Source organism: Phoxinus phoxinus (assembly GCF_949152265.1).
Source record: "Phoxinus phoxinus genome assembly, chromosome: 1".
Classification (NCBI taxonomy): Eukaryota; Metazoa; Chordata; class Actinopteri; order Cypriniformes; family Leuciscidae; genus Phoxinus; species Phoxinus phoxinus.
In genome coordinates this window covers 28,193,519-28,214,486 of record NC_136876.1, presented here as the reverse complement: position 1 = coordinate 28,214,486, position 20,968 = coordinate 28,193,519, and the positions used below count along the sequence as shown (strand labels likewise).

Here is a 20,968-nt window from a genome sequence, read left to right as displayed (position 1 = left end):
ATGTTCTTTTATCTATCTATCTATCTATCTATCTATCTATCTATCTATCTATCTATCTATCTATCTATCTATCTATCTATCTATCTATCTATCTATCTATCTATCTATCTATCTATCTATCAATCAGTAATGTTTAGCTGCTATTTGGATTTGTTGAATTTGTTTTGTATTTCATTCAATAAATAATCTTTTTTTTTTTTTACTCAAATAAAAGGAAATCAAAAGAAAAAAGGATCACAATAATCTAATATTTTTAGATTTTACACATGTAGGTCCTTGGCATTGAGAATGTCTGAAACCCATCTGGTGTAAAGAATAGTACAGTTCAGTCAGAGGTTCAGTATTAAATTTGATTGTTTGTATCAGAAAAGCGAGCTGCCATACATTTTATGCTTCAATATCTCTGACAGTTAGTCTAATAATAACTTAATAAATAATAATAATAATAATAATACAATTATTAATTAAAATGTGAATATATTTAATTTATGTATGAAATGTTAATAACAGCAGCAGTAAGATCATCTCAACTTGCACTGTTATTCATCCCATTCCCAAACACAAGAGGCACTATAACTGAAGTGCCTCATATTATTCTGTGGTTTATGTGTATGTAGTTAAAGATGGCGGACTCAGAAGAGCCTAAAACAATCTGCAAGTTTCTTTTTAAGAAATCAAACAAGAAATTTTCTGCACGGAAAAGAAATGCAAGTGATAGCGATAAAGGTATTTTGTGCTGATTTCCCCTTCAGTGCTCGGTAATGCATTTCTTTGTCAGTTTTCCATAGTCAATACAGTAAGCTGTCTGTTCAGTCAATGTTTATGCCCAACGTAACGTTAATTCTGTTTACAACCAAGTAACTGATGTATTATATCTGTGTTTGTGTGTTCATCAGACAGAAGTAGCGGTGAGGAGGGCAGTGCTGTGGTCAGAAAGAAGAAAGCTGCTATTACTAACCCCATGATTCAGAAAGTATGTCGGTATTTTAAATGTTTAATGAAAAATGCATTATTTGAGTCTTTTACGAAGCTGCTGTTTACTCTGAAGCCATAACCGCAAGTTAACGTACATCCCACCGTATAGACAAAGAAAGTGGAGAAGGAAGCAGTCTCATCAAGTGAAAGTGAAGAAGAGAAAGAAGACAAGAGTGTCACTGTCGCGTACAAGTCCACTCGGTCAGCGGTGAGTCTGTCAGATGTGTACGCCGGGGGGTATCTTATGACTTATAGCAAACCCTTAATAATGCAAAATATGCATTTGATTGATCCAAACATTGAATTATTGTGTGTGTGTGTGTGTGTGTGTGTGTGTGTGTGTGTGTGTGTGTGTGTGTGTGTGTGTGTGTGTGTGTTGCAGAAACCAGAGGGACCAGATGACATGGGTGCCACTGCTATTTATGAGTTGGACACAGAGAGGGACAAAGATGCTCAGGCCATCTTTGAGCGCAGCCAGAAGATTCAAGAGGTACGGGGGATTATATTAATATATAATATATATATATATATATATATTCATACAAAAAACAAAGAGGTTTGGTTTGATCTCTAATAACTGATTATTTGTACAGCTATTTTTACATTACAGATTTCCTCAAAGCAGCTTTACAGCAGTAAATAGAAAAACAGCATCTGCATTGCAAAATTGTCATATCAGAATTCATTATTTTCAGTTATTACACCTATTTCCGGTCTACAGAAGAATCAAATCAGATGAGTTTTTATGTGACCTCATTAAAAAAATTTGCAAAGCAGAATTTATACATTTTACTGAACAGTAATTGTCTAAATATATCATTGAATAATTATATTTGGGGAAAAACGTTTATGGCCTATAACAACAGGTGGAAACAATCTCTCCATAAACAGATATTATGATGAACTTAAAGGGATACTTGCCTAAAAAAAAGGTAATCTTCTCGCCCTCATATTGTTTCAAAACGTTCTAGTATTGAACACAAAAGGAGATGTAAGGCAAGGATGTTAATGTTTCTCTAAAACTGAAATGAACATAAAAAGACTAAGTGATCAATAAAAGTATATATTATAAATATACACAACGTGTGTGTTATGTTTTAAGTCCTCAAAAATGATACAGTAGCTTTGTGTGAGGAACATAAGGTCATTATGCACAGAAATTCTTCCTCTCAACCTCAGCTCTCGAATCTCATTTGTGTGATATAAACATGTGCATATTCAAATTTTGGTGCATACAATGTTAATGTTAATTTCAACATTTAATAATACTGTATTAAAATCTTGTTAAAATTAGTTAATACACTGTGAACTAACATGAACAAACAATGAACAGCTGTATTTTTTATTAACTAACGTTAACAAAGATGAACAAAAACAGTAAAAAATGTATTGCTCATGGTTAGTTCATGTTAGTCAATATATTAACTAATGTTTAATAAATTAACCTTATTGTAAAGTGTTACCAAAAAATTAAATGCATTCATGGGTGAATCGTTCACAGTAAGATCCTTAAGATGCTTTTAGAAAATAGATGGTGAATTTCCATTTCATACAGACTTTAAGGATACATGATTATTGATATTGTTTGGGTGGGCACAGTAGGCACAATCTCCTAATTCAGTGGCATGTCTGTATTTTATTTATAGGAGTTGACTGGTAAAGACGACGATAAGATTTATCGTGGCATCAACAACTACCATAAATTCATTAAACCCAAAGATTCCACCATGGGCAACGCCTCCTCTGGTATGGTCAGGTGAGTCAGTAGAAATGCTGGTCAAACAAGCAGCTGGTCCTGTTTGCTGTGACTAAATATGCTGACACACAACTTTTAATTGATCCTCAATGTCTTGTATGTGATAGGAAAGGGCCAATCAGAGCCCCTGAGCACCTCAGGGCCACAGTCCGGTGGGATTACCAGCCTGACATTTGTAAAGACTATAAAGAGACGGGCTTCTGTGGGTTTGGAGGTTAGTAAGCCACTGGTTTCCTCTCTGTTTTTGCCTTTCTTTTGAGGTTGTGTCATTACAAATGTCATTGCAGGAACAAACTTGTCTTCTTTTATCCTCAGACAGCTGTAAGTTTCTGCATGACCGCTCAGACTACAAGCACGGCTGGCAGATTGAGCGAGAGCTCGAAGAAGGAAGATATGGGGCAAACGGTGAGTCATCTTTTAGGTACAGGTCTTTGAAAACGTTTTGCTTCTTTTGTTCTGCTTTCTGACGTATAAACATATCTCGCAGACGATGAGAACTATGAAGTGAGCAGCGACGAGGAAGATTTTCCTTTCAAGTGTTTCATTTGTAGAGAGTCCTTTAAGAACCCCATTATTACAAAGTAAGTGCTACATCAAGCCATGGCCAGTTTGAATTGCAAATGCTACTCTTACGACGGCACAAACCCACAATGTGATGCTTTAGCCTGTGTACATCATATCTATATTTTTGTTTGACATTGTGTTTGCATGTTGTTGCCACATATTTGACTGCAGACCTAGTATTCCTAATTTCTTTGTTTTCCAGGTGCCGGCACTACTTCTGCGAGGCCTGTGCTCTCCAGCACTACCGCAAGTCTAAGCGCTGCTATGTTTGTAACCAGCAGACCAATGGCGTCTTTAACCCGGCCAAAGGTGCTTATCTTTTCCATTAATCACAAATGACTAAACAAGGTTTGGTCAATTGGTTGTTAACTCTTGGAGCCCTTATAAATTCACTTACTAATGTCATATATAATATGAAATGGAGAATAAGGAACAATTTTTTTGGTGTATTTTTCCTCAGAGCTCATGGCTAAGATGCAGAAACAGCAGGCAATTGCTGACCAGCCTCCCTCTGATGAGGATGACTAGCACCACACAGCCTCCCCTTCTGTTTTCTACTTTAATATTTCAGATTCCAGCTGCGTTGTACATTTTCAGAACCTTTGAAATAAACATGCACTCTTTTGTAGAACACTTTTTTTTCTTCATGTTTCTCAGAAATCTCCCAGGATGAGAACTCGACAACCTGTACATCATTCACTAGAGACGCACAACATTATTGGCCAATATTTCCCTCCAAGTTTTAAATAATTGTTCTTATTCTATGAGAGTAGTGAAGTCCACCCCACAGCTATAATGGTAATGACGCAGAAGAGCAATATCATTGTAATTGCTTTCAGAACATTTGTTTTCCAGCTGATGAAGGATAAAAACATTCAAAAGCCAATCAGAATCCACCCTACTTTAAAGGGCTTGAGCATTCAAGGTGGCAGATGACATCAATCGTCGGTGTGGATGCCAATATAGTAAACATTATAGTTTTCTATCTTTCTTGTTGTGAAGAGGACTTTATAATTTATTTTTTGTTTTTCAGTATCATTTGATATTGGACATTTAATTTATTCATGCTCATTTACCCTATTTTTACATTCGGTTAAGTGAGTGTTCTTCGATGATGACAAAGGTAAAGTCAATTTTTACTACTAAAAAACTAATCTCAAAAAGAATATCCATTTTTCATCCTGTACATTTTTAATGTTGCTTAAAGCTTAAATGCCTACCATTTTAAATTTATTTTTTGTTTTAATATATTTTGGCAAAATAGTATACAATTTTAATATCCGCCATTTATTCGTTGTCGGTCAAAACATGAAAATAATTGTAAGCTTATCTGTAAAATTTAATGTCATTGCATCCTGTGATAGAAATATTTTATGTAATACATATTTTCAACATTAAATGTACAGAGAAGTGCAAAGTAGAACTAACAGTCATATGATTAGCTTAGATTATTACAAACCAATCACCAGAACAAATCACAGTGAAGAAGACTTGAGTGACACTGATTTTTACTCAACTGTATGATTTAAATGTACATGTATCTTTCTATTCAAGAGACTCACTTGGTTATTTCACTGGCCAGTGTTCTCCCAGCCGTGAATAAAACTTAAATTTCTGCAAAGAGCAACTTGGGAGTCGCGTCAGGTATATGCTGCACAGCTGAGAAATAGATTCTACGCTCAAAAGAAACCAACAGAAACATCTATGTGTGATTGAGCTAAGGAATAGAAGTACTAAAGATTCTAGGCTCAAAAGACCACCGCAGAGACAGTAATAGTATCGGTGGACTATAGAGCCGCCCTCGGGATGAGGCTGTAATACTAGTACTAATGATCCTGTGTCGGACCAGCGTACACCTGAGAAGGACAGTGAGTTTTAGGACAGTAAGCTTCTTGACGGGACACCGTCACCATACTTCAGGGAAGTATTAGATTGTAAGTATTCAGGGAATTACCTTGAGATACTGTAGTTATTATTATTAACTGGAAGTTGTTTAAATTGTCCGTGGTGAAGTCAGATTTAGTAGGTTGAATTCGTATTAAGAATTTCCACGAAAATCCCTATTATAAACTGAATAGCATGTAGTGAAATCACCACTGCAGATGCTGTTTTTCAAAACAAGTTGTAATGTAATGAACATTCTAAATATATAAAAAAAATTATATAACGGCAAACAACATCAATGGCAACATTTATTCCATTTGACCAAGATGTACATATGCTGAAAATACACAGACATTGAAGCACTTCCTTCTGTAACGCATGCCAAGAACAGAAATTAATCTCTTAGCAAAAATACAACAGAATTAATAGTTTTAAACTAACAACTGCACCAGATAGCAGGCAAAAAAAGTAATTCGCATTTTTTTGTGGCATCACTATTGAGCACCATTCCCACAATCCATCCATAAATTGGGACAGTCGAGTTTGACTTTTCTGACAGCTCTTTATGCTTCACTGGACAAATATGCTAGGATACATGGAAATTCAATTGTGAACTGGTGTTGCTGTAAGCTGGTAGACATTCATAGAGTGTCATTAGTTCAGTTGAAACGCATAGAACACATTTCAGTAGCCTGAAGTGATCACCATTGTCACATGGCCAGTCTGTAAGAGTAACTAAAATGTAGGTGAGGGTGTGCAGTGCATGCCTCAGGCTTCAGTGCATGCTTCTGGATGCATTAGCAAGGCTAAGTGGCTGCTGGCTTTTCATTTCTCTTCTTATAGTCTCTTATTTTAGTTTCAGTGAAATACACAAATCACAAAGACAACCAAGAAACATTCCAGAGTCTCTTGTAGCTTCTTTAAAGCACTTTGTAATGTCTATATGACGCTCGCATAGCACAGGCCTTCTCTTTTTCACCCTTAAAACTAAAAAGAAAAAAGACAAAACAAAATCCACATTTATCAATTTCTCATTACGAGTCCTACGGTAAATCACCCCCTTTTCATCCAATCCATCGTTCCTCCATCTCTCATCCGTTTTTAATGTCAAAAGTCCCAGTCATCCACATCCAGCTTGCTGAGATCAGACTCCAGATTGGCTAGTCCAGTGGGCGAATCCTGAGGCTGCATGCAGTCTAGGCTGCTGATTGGAGAAACTGGATGCAGGAGCTCAGGAAGAGCCTCGGATGGTCTGCGCTTTATCTGAAACGTTACATTGACCACAATGAAACATTGAGGAGAGTAAGTGTGCAACCACTTTCTGTTTAAATTTGTACAAATATGTCAGGTTTTTGCTCAGAAGAGGGTAAAACTTACTTGTTTGAAGAAGGAATGGCCTATCAGAGAGCTGGCAGAAGGTCTGTTGAAGACATAACATCAATTTCAAACTATTCATTGCACCACAAAAGTATAACCTACGGTACTTGGTAACACTTCACAAAAAGGTTTCATTTGTTAACATAAGTTAAATAAACAATGAACATTACTTCTACAACATTTATTAATCTTGGTTAAAGTTTGTTTTTACATTTACTAATACATTTTTAATGGGTAACTTAAAAAGTTTGGTTACCCATATTCTTCAAAATATCTTCTTTTGAGCTCAGCAGAAGAAAGAAATTCATACAGATTTGGAACGACATGATGGCGAGTAAATGATGAAATGATTTTGTTGTCCGCTCTGTGCGGACAACAAAAAGCAGGTCTCTTGAGATCAGGGAAGTGAGGTTTTACTCGCACAGCGACTACTAGCTGCCCTCCGTTACACAACTAATCAGTGAACAAATGTATATTTATTGACTAACATTAACAAAGATTAATGCTATAAAAATATATATTGCTCATAGTTGCTAAGAAATTAGACCTTTTGTAAAGTAAAGACAAACTTTTTACAGTTTATCAATTTGGAGCTCAACATCCTGGATCCCCTTTCACTTTCATTACAAGGAAAAGAGTGGTAAGTCCATTCCTGAAAATGTCTCTTTTTCTGTTCCACAGTAAAAGGTTTGGAACAATATGATGGTGAGTAAATCATGAAAGAATTTTGAATTAGTCCTTTAAAAAATAAATGAAGCACTAGAGTGTTATATTGACCTTTTCTCAGGATCTCTCTGCAGACAAAGTTCCACAAAGGCATGAAAGTGAGGACTGAAGGTCCGGCTGTATGGGTTTCCCGCGGAGGAGGATGAGGGCTCTCCGTTTGTGTGGCGAGCACCACCGGCACTGGGGCCCTCGCAGATCCCAGAGTCGGCCCCTGAGCGAGACGGTTTCATGCCCAGTTCTTCAGGGGGGATGGTGGTGGTGTCCAGCAGGCAGGGGACTGTACCATTCAACTTCTCTAACAACATCTGACAACAGGCAAAGAGACAGTTGATGAAGCTAAATGTAAGTTAAAAAGGAGGGAAAGCAAAAAATGAATTGATAAAAAGCAAGTTTTTGCCTTACCTGCGTAGCAGGCATGTCTTTAAAAGGCACGTGACCATTAGCTAGCTCACATGCAGTGATACCCAAACTGTAAATGTCTGAGCGGAAGTCGTATCCATGAAGATTCTGTCAAATTAATAGATTAATACAGATTTAATAAAAATGTAATTTGCTAATTTCTGATGTATTATAAGTACAGTAGTATACATGCTGATCAAAAGTTTGGGGCCAGTAAGATTTTTAAATGTTTTGAAAGAAGTCTCTTATGCTTACCTGCATTTATTTGATCAATAATACAGTAAAGTAATTGTGTGTTTTAGTGCATTCTAATGTGCCGAGTTGGAGCACAAGAAACATTTCTTGTCATTATCGGTGTTTAAAACAGTTGAGCTGCTTAATATTTTTGTGGAGACCTTGCTACATTTTTTTCAAGATTCTTAGACAGTTCTGTTCAATTTAGACAGAATAGACAGTTCAAAAGACAGCATTTATTAGAAATAGAAATATGTTCTAACAATGTAAATGTCTTTATGGTCCCTTTTAATCAATTTAATGTATGCTTGCTGAATAAAGCTATTCATTTCTTAAAAAAAAAAAAGTATATATATATTAATTTTTTTATTACTAGGGGTGTAACGATATACCCTCGTATCACGATTCGATACATATCACGATACTGAACTCACAATACGATATTATTGCGATACTCCAAGACATATGACGAAAGGTTAATAAAAAGTTGATTGTTGATTAAAATAGAAAATTTGATATAACATTGCGGGTGGAAATTAATAGGCTTGGACTTGGTGCTAGAGACCAAATGCACAGGACAATGATGACGCCAGAATAAAAATATTCATGATTCTGAAGCTGAAAATAAATAATTATTTCAGACGAATATGCTTCCACTCTGTCACTGACAACATATATTTAAAATAATGTAGGCCACTTTTTACTGGTAACTTAAGAAATTTGGCATTATCAGGACCCACAAATATTCCCCCATTGCATTATTATACATTATATTCAACATTATATAATGTAGTTTAATGTAGTACTGTCACTAAAACTCTATAAACTTAATTTTTTTCCTCACACAGTCATTTTAATTTTGGGTGAAATATACACAATACACAGATTGTCACTGTCCACGATACATATTGTTGCATTTTTGTATTGCGATATATTGTGACACGATTGTTACACCCCTAATTATTACGGACCCCAAAATTTAGATTGGTACAGTATATCAAACATACCTGCTGCAGAACCTCTGGACTGAGCCATGGTAGTACTTTAATACTGTACTGGGGAAAATCGTGTACAACACGTGCTCTCTGACCGTGACGGATCAAGCTGAAGATACTCCTAAGACCGGACAGATACACCTGCCCATCTGCTGCAATCAGAACGTGGCTTGCCTTCACACTCCTATAGACATACATTAAGAAGATTGAAAAGTATACTTGTGTAGCACCTAAATTAAAAACATGAGACCAACAGTCTGGAGTGGTTGGTTGATAACGTGTTTGACTAATAACAATAATAAATAATACAATAAGTGTACATGCGTTCCTCACCGGTGAACGTAGCCCATCTGATGTATGTACTCCAGCGCTCTCAGCACACCCAGCAGGATGTAGGCAATTGTCTGCTCACTCAAACCATCAGCAAAATGTATACTGATCAAGTCTCGTGCTGATCCTGATAGAGAAGAGAAACATTTTCAACTGGTGCTATGAGCAGCTAGGACTTTATATAATTGATGCAGAATGTCTCAGCTAACCGTAGGCCATGAAGGGTGTGATCACCCACAGTTCATTCTCAGCAATGAAGACGCTTTTGTATGGGAGAATACAGGGGTGGTGGAACAGCTTAGAGACATGGAGTTCTCCCTTTGGAAAAACAAACAGAAAGTGGTTGCAATGCTTATGTTTACTGTATATACTAGCGATGTGCATGACTAATTGACTAGTTAAGTATTTGTTCCGCACCAACTAGTCGCCTAATAAAAACACTACTCAAACATTGCAAAAGGATTTTTGAAATACAAATTGAAATAAACGTTCTTAATGAATCAGTGTTGTTAACTAAAAATATTAAATAAAATGTAAGAAACTGAATCTGTATCTAAACTGAAAAAAATCTAAATTTCCTTATTAATGTATATATTGCCAATTTCTTTCAAAAGAAAGCCATAAGTTGTTAAAAATAGCTTATTTTGAAACTGTTATCAGTGATGTGAGGTTTGTGAATACAACAAAATATTAATGTCAGTTATTTTGCAACATTCATTAAAAATAAATATAAAATGACTCAAATTGTCCATCTCTAGTATATTCTGAGAGAAGCCCTGCTGTCACTTTCTACTGACCTGTAAGTAATTGACCATGTCATTAGTACAGGAATCCAGGTCAATACGCCGGATGGCCACAAGTTCCCCAGTAGGTTTGTACCTGGCCAGATTCACTGTCATCAAGTCCTCCAAACCGTGACCTACACAAGCACAGACAAACACACACATCAGCTGTGGGAATCACAGACGATCGCAGAGAACCTCACAGAGATGTCTGTGTTAGTGCTGTGCAGTCTTGGCCTCACCTATGACAGTGTGCAGCTCATAGGCGTTGTTATCTGGAAGAAAGCTTCCCATGGTGTCCCCGCGTGGTAGAGGGCTCAGAGACTCTCGACTGTCTTCATGGGCCTGAGTCAATGAAAAGAGTCATTAGTTAAATGAGACAACTCAGTGTGGCCCACAAAAGTACTTACAACCTCTACAGTTAAGCCACTGGGGGCGGGGCCAAATAAACAAAGTGCAAACTGAATATGGGTGTGTCTCGATCACCTTCCTGATGTCAGACAGTTTATTGTGAACAAACTCAGACATTAGAATGGGCCTTGATCCACTAAATATTGAGAAACTAGGGAGCGGATTGAGACACACGTCAGATCCCAGTTCAGCATTCCTATCATAGCCCATTCAACACAATCAAATCCTTTTAACATACTTGAATAATTAGATTGTGAACCCTGTGATTTTACTGGAGGTGTATTCGTGAAAGTGGTTTGTGGGTACGCAGTCATACAGTGACCCAATAGTATTTCAACATTTAATTCACACTTAAAAACATATGAATGTCATTACATTAGAATTATCAAATATCAAATGGTATCGATTTTAAAGAAATGTTCTTGTTCTCTTTTCCAACCAAGACATTTCATATAAAAAAGCATGTTAGGTTTTAAAATATAAAACAATAGAACTACTGTACAAAATTAAGAAAACACATTCCTGGAGTCTGACACTCTCTGGTGGTAAACATTAGTGAAATCTGATCAATAGTGGATGAACTACACTACCATTCAAAAGTTTGTGCTCTGTAATTATATATATATAAAATTATTTTTTTTAAGAAATGTATACTTTTATTCAGCAAGGTTGCATTATATTGAAGTGACAGTAAGGAAATGTCTAATTTTACAACATATTTTATTTTAAATAAATGCTATACTTACACATTTTTTATTATGAAAAATAAATGTTAAATAAATGAGAAACCATTTGATCCATTAAATACAGCTTTGGTGAGCATCAGAGACCTCTTAAAAAAAAAAAAAAAAAACTTTGGAACTTTTAGTGTATATCTGTGCTTACTCTGCTGGTGCACCTGTGTGAATGTGAAGACCTTAGGACCAGTTATTGAAAGTCACAGCTTAAAGATAAAGGTCTAGCATTATTTGTTTGAAGATTCCACTTAGTTTGATATTTTGTTTCTAATGCAAAGACATTTTTTAAGTATTTTTTGACTCACTGTACATTCACAGATGTTGTATAGGGAGTTTCAAAAATAATAATATGAAAAATAAAAGTCTTTTGAATGTGACCCAGCATCAACCTTTAGTGTTTCTGACAGGATTTGTGTCACTGTGCAAGCAGTGTTTGGGTAGCAAACATTTTAGGTACATTTTACTTCAAAAGCATCATAGTATTTTGTCAATCAAATATACTATGACATATGAAACTACGTCAGTTTCAGTGAATTAGGAAACATTTCAAGTACACACATTTACAATCACAGAAAACGGCACAAACCAACCTGGTTTTGAAGAGGGGAAGGGTTTTTATTGCACATACACTGATAAATCCCAGCCATTGCAAAGCTCTTCAGAGAATCATACAGATCAAGTACTGAGAAACGGCAGATTATGGCTAATTAAAGATTCAGTCCAACTGTTCTGAAACTCAGTACGAGACGAGACGAGAAGTTGAAACTGCAGCAGGAATGGCTTCACAAAACTCTGCATATTTGCAAAAGCATGTTATAAGCATCACACTTTACAATACACTGTGTTGCATTTGGTCATAGATATACATGATCCCATTAAGATCAAGTACTTTTATTTTTTACTTACATTAGTTTCCATTAGCGATGCCATGGAACTCACAAATAATATTAACAATAACATCCTCTCAAATATGATGAGAGTATTTGTCAGTGGAGATCATGCAGGTCTATGGCAATTCATGAAAAAATAACATACAAATTATGCCATTTGATGTGTTTGCAGGACTATTTCAGTGAACAGTGCAGCAAGCCCAGGCTTTGACAGGATGACTCCATGTGTTGCATTAACACAATGAGCATCATCCCACTTCACATGCTTAGGTGACCAATGACAACATTCTCATTATGCCTGGTGTTGGTTTGTTTGTGACAACTCTTGAGTAGATTTTGTAAGAGAGATGCCTTAAATTGCAAGGGGTAATGCAGAATTAATCTGTTGAATTAGACTGCTAATTATTATTAGACATAGAAGCAATTCAGTGAATTCACATCAAAGTTTATGTCCTCCTTATGACAGCTCACCCATAAGTGCAAACAGTATGTACTCATCCCTTAGGAATAGGATCCCACATGCCTTTATCAACTTTAAATTTTAAGTATATAAAGAAAAAAGTAATTAATACTTTAATTCAGCAAGGGTACAATAAATTGGTCAAAAGCGACAGTAAGTATGTTTATAATGGTTCAAATAAATGCAGGTCTTTGTATTCTTCAAAGCATAAAAATCCTGTTTTCAATAATATATACAAAATATCCCCCCAAAAAAGCACAGCACAACTATTTTCAACATTGATAATAATATGACATATTTCTTGAGGTGCAAATCATCATGATTTCTCAAAGGATCATGTGACACTGCAGTAATGATGCTGAAAATTGCCATCAAAGGAATAAAATTGCATTTTAAAATATTTAAATTTAAATATTTATATACGTTTCTGATCAATCTTACCGGCTCCAAAGTTTTAAACCGTAGTGAATCTCTCAATATTTATGTATTTGCTCTTATATTATTTAAAAGGTCAATTTTTTGCCATTGGAGTTACTCAGACTATTAAATAAGTTAATAAGACGATTAACAGTGTCTTAACACAATCAAGCTTGCAAATTACAAGACAAAGAAAAATTACAAAAACAAGACATCCCATAATCTTCTAGTGAATTTTTGGGTGAACTATCCTTCATATCTATTGTATCTGTTCTTTAGCATAAATGCGTTACATTGCTCTTTTAATCTGTTTGCTCTTTAATTCAGGGTCTTATTTATGATTTAAGTATTACATTACTGGGTAACTGAACCCCAAATATTTGTTTCCCTTTGGTTTATCAAGCACTCACAATAATAAACCCCTACCCAGTGAGTTTCTTGGGCCGTAATTTTTATTTTCCTTGTTAAAATATGAGCAGTTTCCTTTTCAGGACCCTCGGTCTGAGCAGGTGTGGAGGTATGAGTGTCATAGCAGCACGATGAGTGCATGCATGCAAACACAGGAGCACAGGGGGATGTATTCATCTGAGCATATACACACATATCATTAATCTTACATTTGCACATTCACACAAGCGCACACCAGCTCACATGCTCATCCACGCACACCTATCGCACACACCCACAGGCGGATGGAAAAGCTGGAAGATATTCCACACTTACTTTCCTTAGTGGGCTTGCCTGAGTTTGCTCTGGCGTAGAGAAACCATGTAAATGACGCAAAAGACACATACAAACAAACAATCTGCCTTTAAAGTGGTTCTCACAAATTTAAGAAACATCAAGAACATCTTTAGTTTTCTGAGAGCCTCTCTTCTTAGCTTATCATCAACATCCTGCCAATCAAAAAGCTCATCCTTGCTATAAAAAAAAATTGGCACCATATATGATCTATATGGCAGCAAATAATTTATATTGCATATAAGCCTACTAAATGATCAAAATCATTTAAGAAAGCAGAAATTATATTTATATTACTTGAACACTCAATTCAACAAAAAAGGATAAACCATCAGAAAAGCATTCTTTAATATCTTCTCTTTTTCTATATTAACATTTTTTTTTAAATTAAAAACCCTTTTTATTTACGCATTGCCATAGAACATGTAACAGCCAAAAGCAAACGAAACTTAGCGTCTTTAAAGCAGACACGAAGCAGCAATTATGGAATGCAACAAAAGGAATGGAAGCAGACAGAAAAATCAACATCTAAAAAAATCCCTTCATTTTTTTATGGATTACACCATCTTAGAGCTTTGAAAACTAGCTCTATATATATATATATGTATATTTATCAAAGCAACTTTCCATTAAAATAAATCTCTTGAACAAGACCGATGTCAACAAAAATGTATTTATTTTAAATTTAGATTATTTTCAAATCAATAATCTAGACTACCGCTCAAAAGTTTGGAGTCGGTACAATTTTCTAATGTTCTTGAAAGACTATTCTCCTACACTCACCAAGGCTGTGTTTATTTGATCAAAATAATTGTGTGAAATATTATTACAATTTAAAATAGCTGTTTTCTGTTAAATATATTTTAAACTGTAATTGCTGTGATGTCAAAGCTGAATTTTCAGCATCATTATTCCAGTTTCACAGGATCCTTCAGAAACCATTAAAATATGCTGATTTTCTCCTTAAGAAATATTTATCAGATTTATCAATGATGAAAACAGTTGTGCTGCTTAATGATTATTGTGCAAATCGTGATACTTTTTTTTCAGCATTCTTTGATGAAGAGAAGACTGTCACTTTTTAGCAGTTTAATGCATCCTAACTGAATAACAGCTAATAGTTTCTTTCAAATAAACATTTTACTGACCCCAAGCTTTTGAACGGTTGTGTATATTATAATTGTATGTATTGCAACTAAATGGGAGAAAATATACTGATGTAAGAACGTTTATACTGACTAGGCAATCGCATCAAAATGTAAAAAGATATGAAGCCTTTTTAATATCTGGATTTCTCTGTAAACTAGTCCATAAGTAAAGCTCACAATCTACCAATACATACAGTATTCCTGTAACATATTCCATATGGATTCACCTTAGACCTTCCCCACAGATCAGTTGCAGTGACTCAGCTGTCAGTTACACCACAGAAGCAATCCGTCAACACCTTGCAATTACACTACATCAGAGTTATCCTACATACATACAGATACATCACCGCAGAAAGAAGATTAAAAAGCCTCACAGGCACAAGGACACACAGAATCTGCGGTTACCACCATCATCAGTCACCATGACATAAACGCATGAAACGCATTTGTGTCATTACAGAGCAGTATCACAACACACCGTATAACACATTTACAACAAAAACCCACAACGATTGACAATATTAAATTCACAAAACCTTTAATGAAGCGCACGCAAAACAAACAGCGAGCCAAAAGCCGTTTGTTGCTTTTGCAAAGGTACTGGTTGGTTGCGATCATGGGTAATCTGCAAATGCAGAGCTTCTCTTTTGCAATGTGCCTCCAAAGCTGACTATGAGGGGGATTTTTGTCCAAAAATTTGACATTTGAATATTGCAGAAGTATCTTGAAAAATTTTTGTATTATAGGAACTAATTTTTAGGTTTGAGTTTCTAGGGCTCCCCTTCACACTCACCCTGGCTACAGTGGAATAAGCTCAGGCGGGTGGTGTTTGCTGAAAGAGGTGCGAGAAGCACAGCGACATCAGATGCTGGACAATTGAACTCACCTCCAAATAACTCCAGGTCCCTCAGGCTTTCCACACTAAGTTTCTCTGACACCCAGCGCTGAGAGAAAGTGAGAGATGGATGTACATGGGTCATTGACAATTAAAGGGGTGGTAAAATGCCCTTTTCACAAGATGTAAAATAAGTCTCAGATGTCCCCAGAGTGTGTATGTGAAGTTTTAGCTCAAAATACCCCACAGATATTTTTATATAACATGTTAAAATTGTTAGTGTAAATTTAAGGGTTAGTGATATCACTCACCCGGGAGGAAGCTCGTGTAGTCCCTACCAGCCGTTTATTGTAGTCCTTAAAGGTGCACTGTGTAATTTTTAGCGGCATCTAGTGGTGAGGTTGCGAATTGCTACCAACGGAAGTTGTGGTGGCCGTCAGGAAAGTCGTCTGAGACAGCAGAGTAGCCAGTTATGCAATGAGGTGTCTTTGCAACGATAAATCAAGAAATTAGGTTTACATTAGGTTTACTTAATTATTCAGTAAAACGATATGTTATTGCAAATATTATTGTTACTTGTTCATCATCGTGTCAGTGTTTTATTCGCTGACTTTAGCTTGCTTCTTTGCACGAAGAACAACATAGTGACGAGATGCGTTAGTCCGTTTGGGCTACTGTAGAAACATGTCAGCGCATTTCAATGTAAGGGGACCCGCGGTGTAAGTAGATATGGCTCATTCTAAAGTAATACAAACATAGTGGTTCTTTAAGTAAGGTCTTTATACACCACTGAAAACATATTTATGTGTATGATATTCCATTTCTGTCAACAGATCCTCTTAAATATTACACAATGCATCTTTAAAAAGCAATTTCTTTGAAAGAAAATATCTCCCTTTACTTTGAGCGTTGTAACTTTGAAGATGTTGTTTATGCTCAAACAGCAACATTACACACTAACTAAAGTTAAAAAAAGTAAAATCATAATCAACCTCCCCTTTAAAGCTTCAAAAAATGTGTTTTAAAAAACTTTTCAAAGCTGATGTAAAGCTTATTTTTGAGTCATGAACAAAGTGTTTACATTCATTTTTTTGACTGCTTTTATGTCAGGCAGTAGCTACAACCAAATAGTTTTATGTAGGCTATATCCTGTAGATGCCCCAGCTGACATGGAAAGTGTACTAACCTACCCATACTTGAAATCAGCTGTTTTTTTTACCAGTATCTGAGAGGGATCTACAAACCTTTTCACTCTGCCACAAGGATGATGGATTAACATATTACCTTCTTGTCAATTCACAATAAAATGTTTTGCAGTTGTGCCACCCTGACATTTAAGAATATACAAATTGATTTACAAATAGTGATATTTATCACATTTGTTTATATGAAAGGTTTCAAACCTAAAATTATGCCATAGTATTTAGTTTTTTTATTAAAGGGTTAGGACCCAAAAATGAAAATTCTGTCAGTAAATCCTCACCCTCATGTTGTTCCAACCCCGTAAGACTTTCGTTCATCTTCGGAACACAAATTAAGATATTTTTGATGAAATCTGAGAGCTGTTTCACTCCTCGATAGGTTTCTTAAGGGATTGAAACTTGTCGGCCCAAAAAGTTATTAAAGACATTGTTAAAATAGTCCAAGTGACTACAGTGGCTCAACCATATGTTTATCAAGCGACGAGAATACTTTTTGTGCGCAAAAAAACAAACAAAACTAACGACTTTATTCCACTTTTCATTATATTCTCCGTGGGCCTGAGTGTGTTTGCGTAGTATATCTGCGCACCAGCATCGGCCAATAGTGAGCCTACGTGGTGACGCACAACACAGACGCGCTGTGCAGATATACGAAAGTCTTACGGGGTTGGCACAACATGAGGGTAATAGAGTGCTGAAGTTATGACGTCACTTTGTAGGCCAAAACGCGGAAGTGAGTTAGCATTTTAGCACTTCCGGTTCCCTCGCCCTAAAGTCTATGGTTTTTTTTAAATGGGTTTTTGCTAAATGGCCTGAAATAAGGTCTGTGGTTAACAAAGCCTCTAAATATTTTCACGTTTTGATCTATGACATAAAACACACCAGTTACAACCGGTTTGTGATTTTTTTTAACTTTATTTTGACTTAAAAACGGTGGTTGCTAACAAGTTGCTAAAAGGACTACATCCTTTGGCGAGGACTTTAGACGTCATCATGACAAACAGGAAATCTCTCACTACTAACACTACTAACCGCGTTTCAGCCTCACGTTCTTTATTTCTGTGGAGAGACTGTTCGACAATGGTGTTTTGTCCCGAGATGCAACCACAAGTCGTCGAATGAAAGATGCTCGGGTTAGCCGACCCTAAAAGGACATAAGATTGGAAATTGATACGGCCATAGCTAACGTTAGTGCTTCTGAGATGGTAAAAGTGCGTATTTTTCCTGGCGAATTAGCAAATGGTATGCAAACATACAATCAAACATAATACAGTGAAAGATAATCTTTATTAAAGTTTATTTGGGGCACAATGATCAGGCATAATAATCTTAAATCACAAAGAAAATAATATTAAAGGTTTATAGAAACTAACAAAATAATAGCCGAATAAATAAAACATTAACAAGATAAAAAAATCTCAGAGAGGCACGCATAAACAAAATTTGTTTCTAACATTTTTGGAAAAACAATTGGGCAATATTTCTCATGAAAAAGTGGATAAGTGTTCATACACAGCACAGATCATAATGAGCGAGCGTGTTTTTTAAATAAAGTTTGAGGAAGCTTGATGATGACGTTGATCCGCGACCATGGTCAGAGTGGTGTGCTGTAGTCCGTTTATAGCCTACCGTTAGCATTTTATATCTGACGGCTTTATTTAGGCTTCAAAATGTATACATTTTGGATTAACTTGTAAAGATTATCTTGATAGACAAAATGTGTAAGGGTCATAACTCTTATTTTAATCTTATCAACAGATCTTATTTTTGGCGATTTTCCAAAAGTCTATGGGGAAAATGCATAGCTTTTCGATCAAGGGAACCCATGCGCCGCTAACTTCCGGGTTGGCCTACAAAGTGACGTCATAACTTTGGCACTCTATAGGCTTGTTTGAGATGCGCCTTGCATCGCCTGAAATGTATGCGAGAGTAGGCGGCTACAGTGAGGGGAGGAGTGAAAAAAGTGCAGGCAAGCCGGACAGTTCTCTCTTCTCGTGGATCTGATACCTGTGAGATCAAAGATGGATATCGCGGGATTCACGCTCGTGCACGGTGTTGCTAATAAACTGGATATAGGCCTAATTTAAGTTCTGTTACTTTTATTTCAGGGCAGCTAGCGGATCGTTAGGAAAGATTAGATGAATGTGATAATTTATTTTTGGGCCTGAAATCGCTGATACAACCTTTAAAATCAAACATTTTAAAAGAGAACAATACATCATGGTTGTTTAAACCAATGAGCATTAAGCTGTGTCGTCAGCAAGTCGTTTTCCATCATGCTTTTGATCAGCGCAGTCGGTGGAGAGCAACTGCGCTCGACTGCAGAATCCGACACGCTCGTCTTGCGCTCACGAGAGTTTTTTGATATACGTCAGCATGACATCAGAGCCAAGCGGACCGCACTCGGACACTTTTCTAACCAGCATGCATCTCGCGCTGATCACCGGTGATCGGTTCTGCGCAGATTTTGCTCATCTCAAACAAGCCTAATTACTGACAGAATTTTCATTTTTGGGTGAACTATCCCTTTAACCATCCATTTAAAAAAAAAAAAAATCTTAGTCTGTTCATTTGTCCAGACAGTTGCACCACCTGACATTTTGGGGATTTTAAGATAACAAAACAAAGTAATATCTAATATGTATTATATAAATGTACTAAAAAATATTTAAACTAGCCTAAATAGGTTTTATAAAATAAAGTGATATATATCATGAATTTATCAAATTATTTTAAATGGAAATAATGCACTTGGGCACAAAAATATGCAAGTCATGTTTTGAAGTTGACCCACATGCAAACAAAATCAGTCACTTTGACAACCAAGTATTTTAACTCAATCAAGCTCACTCACCAAAAAAGACATGGATCCTGGAGATGGTAATGACAGGTAGCAATACTTTCACAAACACATAAAGAGTAAAGATCTGCAAGAACATATCAGAAGTAGCTAAGATTCATAAAATTACAACGGATTATTTTCTCCTGCTCTGATACTTTCTGAATTATGCAAAGAAATTATTAAACGACCGAGTTTTCAGCAGTACGTTAACGTTACCTGAGAAGAACAATGCTCGAAAGCAAATAGGATTTATTGACTAGATTACTAACGTTACATGTGTTTGTACATAAAATGACTTGCTCGGTTAGTGAGCAGCATGGGAGATGTGTATTAACTCACACAAACCAGCTATATTATAAAAAGCAGGGTTAAACATTTATAAACAATGTAGCATGCAAGTTTACAGGTCTGAATCTTTCAGCTAGCCAAGCAGCGACAATAATATCTCTCAGTTATGATAAAGAGAGCTCGGAGGTCCAATGTACTTGTGTAAGTAATACAGTATAATCGTTAAACTCACCTTCTATGTATATCTCGCGTTCGTATTTAAGATCAAATTGTCAGATTTTAAGTTATCAATAAAACTAAGTGATGTAACGTATTTCTTCTCCTCGCAGTGGGCTGGGTCGTGTTAAAAAACGTTAGGTGATTGGACAAGTTTCGTTGACGACTCGCCTTCCTCGTGTTACTATTGGATCAAAGGTTGGATGCGTGTCTCCCTATTGGTGTAAATTCGTGAGCAAATGAAATATTCTGCGGTTTGTGTTGCCATATCTTGTTATTATCGCGTATAAAGAAGGGCTTTTGCAGGTTGCCGTTTTAGGGTCCAAAGACTTATCGCAACTGTCAAAATATCCCACCACCGACATAAGGATTTATTTATTTATCTAGAAGGTCTGTACTGTATCAAATATATAAACTATTTTAATCATCTTTTGAAACCATATTTTGCATTATTTTGAAATTTCATTATACTCATTTATATCATTTATTCAAAGGTTTTTGTATGTTTTCTGTTTTCTGTGCAAAGCAATAGCATTTTACTCAATTCATACACTAAGATTTATTTAATTATTTATTTTAACAACATATGAATGGTATAAACAGTCAATCATCAATAAACTAGCGTGAAATGTTCACCAGATCTAAATAAAAAAAAAAAGATAAATTAAAGATAAATTAAACGTAAATAAACAAATAATAATATTATGAAAACAATAAATATATAATCATATTAATATTATTACTATACATCATACA

General features: G+C 35.8%; 2 protein-coding genes across 14 annotated transcripts; one reads left to right on the top strand and one right to left on the bottom strand.

The window, feature by feature from the left end:
- Nucleotides 1-545: 545 nt before the first annotated feature.
- rnf113a (ring finger protein 113A) lies at nt 546-4,922 on the top strand. Of its 2 annotated transcripts, none has more exons than XM_079605729.1 (10): nt 546-726; nt 897-973; nt 1,085-1,183; nt 1,358-1,465; nt 2,622-2,731; nt 2,839-2,945; nt 3,047-3,136; nt 3,219-3,312; nt 3,498-3,604; nt 3,756-4,922. In XM_079605729.1, the coding sequence occupies exons 1-10, from the start codon at nt 624-626 to the stop codon at nt 3,821-3,823; spliced, it is 963 nt and encodes a 320-aa protein (XP_079461855.1). In that variant the 5' UTR covers nt 546-623; the 3' UTR covers nt 3,824-4,922. The 2 variants fall into 2 exon arrangements, with proteins under 2 accessions (XP_079461855.1, XP_079461856.1); XM_079605730.1 differs by having other exon boundaries at nt 594-758.
- A 552-nt stretch (nt 4,923-5,474) lies between these two features.
- strada (STE20 related adaptor alpha) lies at nt 5,475-20,432 on the bottom strand. Of its 12 annotated transcripts, none has more exons than XM_079605570.1 (14): nt 20,229-20,331; nt 19,721-19,793; nt 16,241-16,403; nt 15,976-16,150; nt 15,716-15,773; nt 10,265-10,367; nt 10,038-10,159; nt 9,450-9,558; nt 9,244-9,367; nt 8,923-9,094; nt 7,685-7,789; nt 7,334-7,587; nt 6,557-6,599; nt 5,475-6,442 (listed from the first exon to the last, which is right to left on the bottom strand). In XM_079605570.1, the coding sequence occupies exons 6-14, from the start codon at nt 10,314-10,316 to the stop codon at nt 6,287-6,289; spliced, it is 1,137 nt and encodes a 378-aa protein (XP_079461696.1). In that variant the 5' UTR covers nt 10,317-10,367; nt 15,716-15,773; nt 15,976-16,150; nt 16,241-16,403; nt 19,721-19,793; nt 20,229-20,331; the 3' UTR covers nt 5,475-6,286. The 12 variants fall into 12 exon arrangements, with proteins under 12 accessions (XP_079461696.1, XP_079461697.1, XP_079461701.1 ...); XM_079605571.1 differs by having other exon boundaries at nt 15,976-16,113; nt 20,229-20,316; XM_079605575.1 differs by lacking the exons at nt 15,976-16,150; nt 16,241-16,403 and adding an exon at nt 13,661-13,689 and having other exon boundaries at nt 20,229-20,363.
- Between the last annotated feature and the right edge of the window lie 536 nt (nt 20,433-20,968).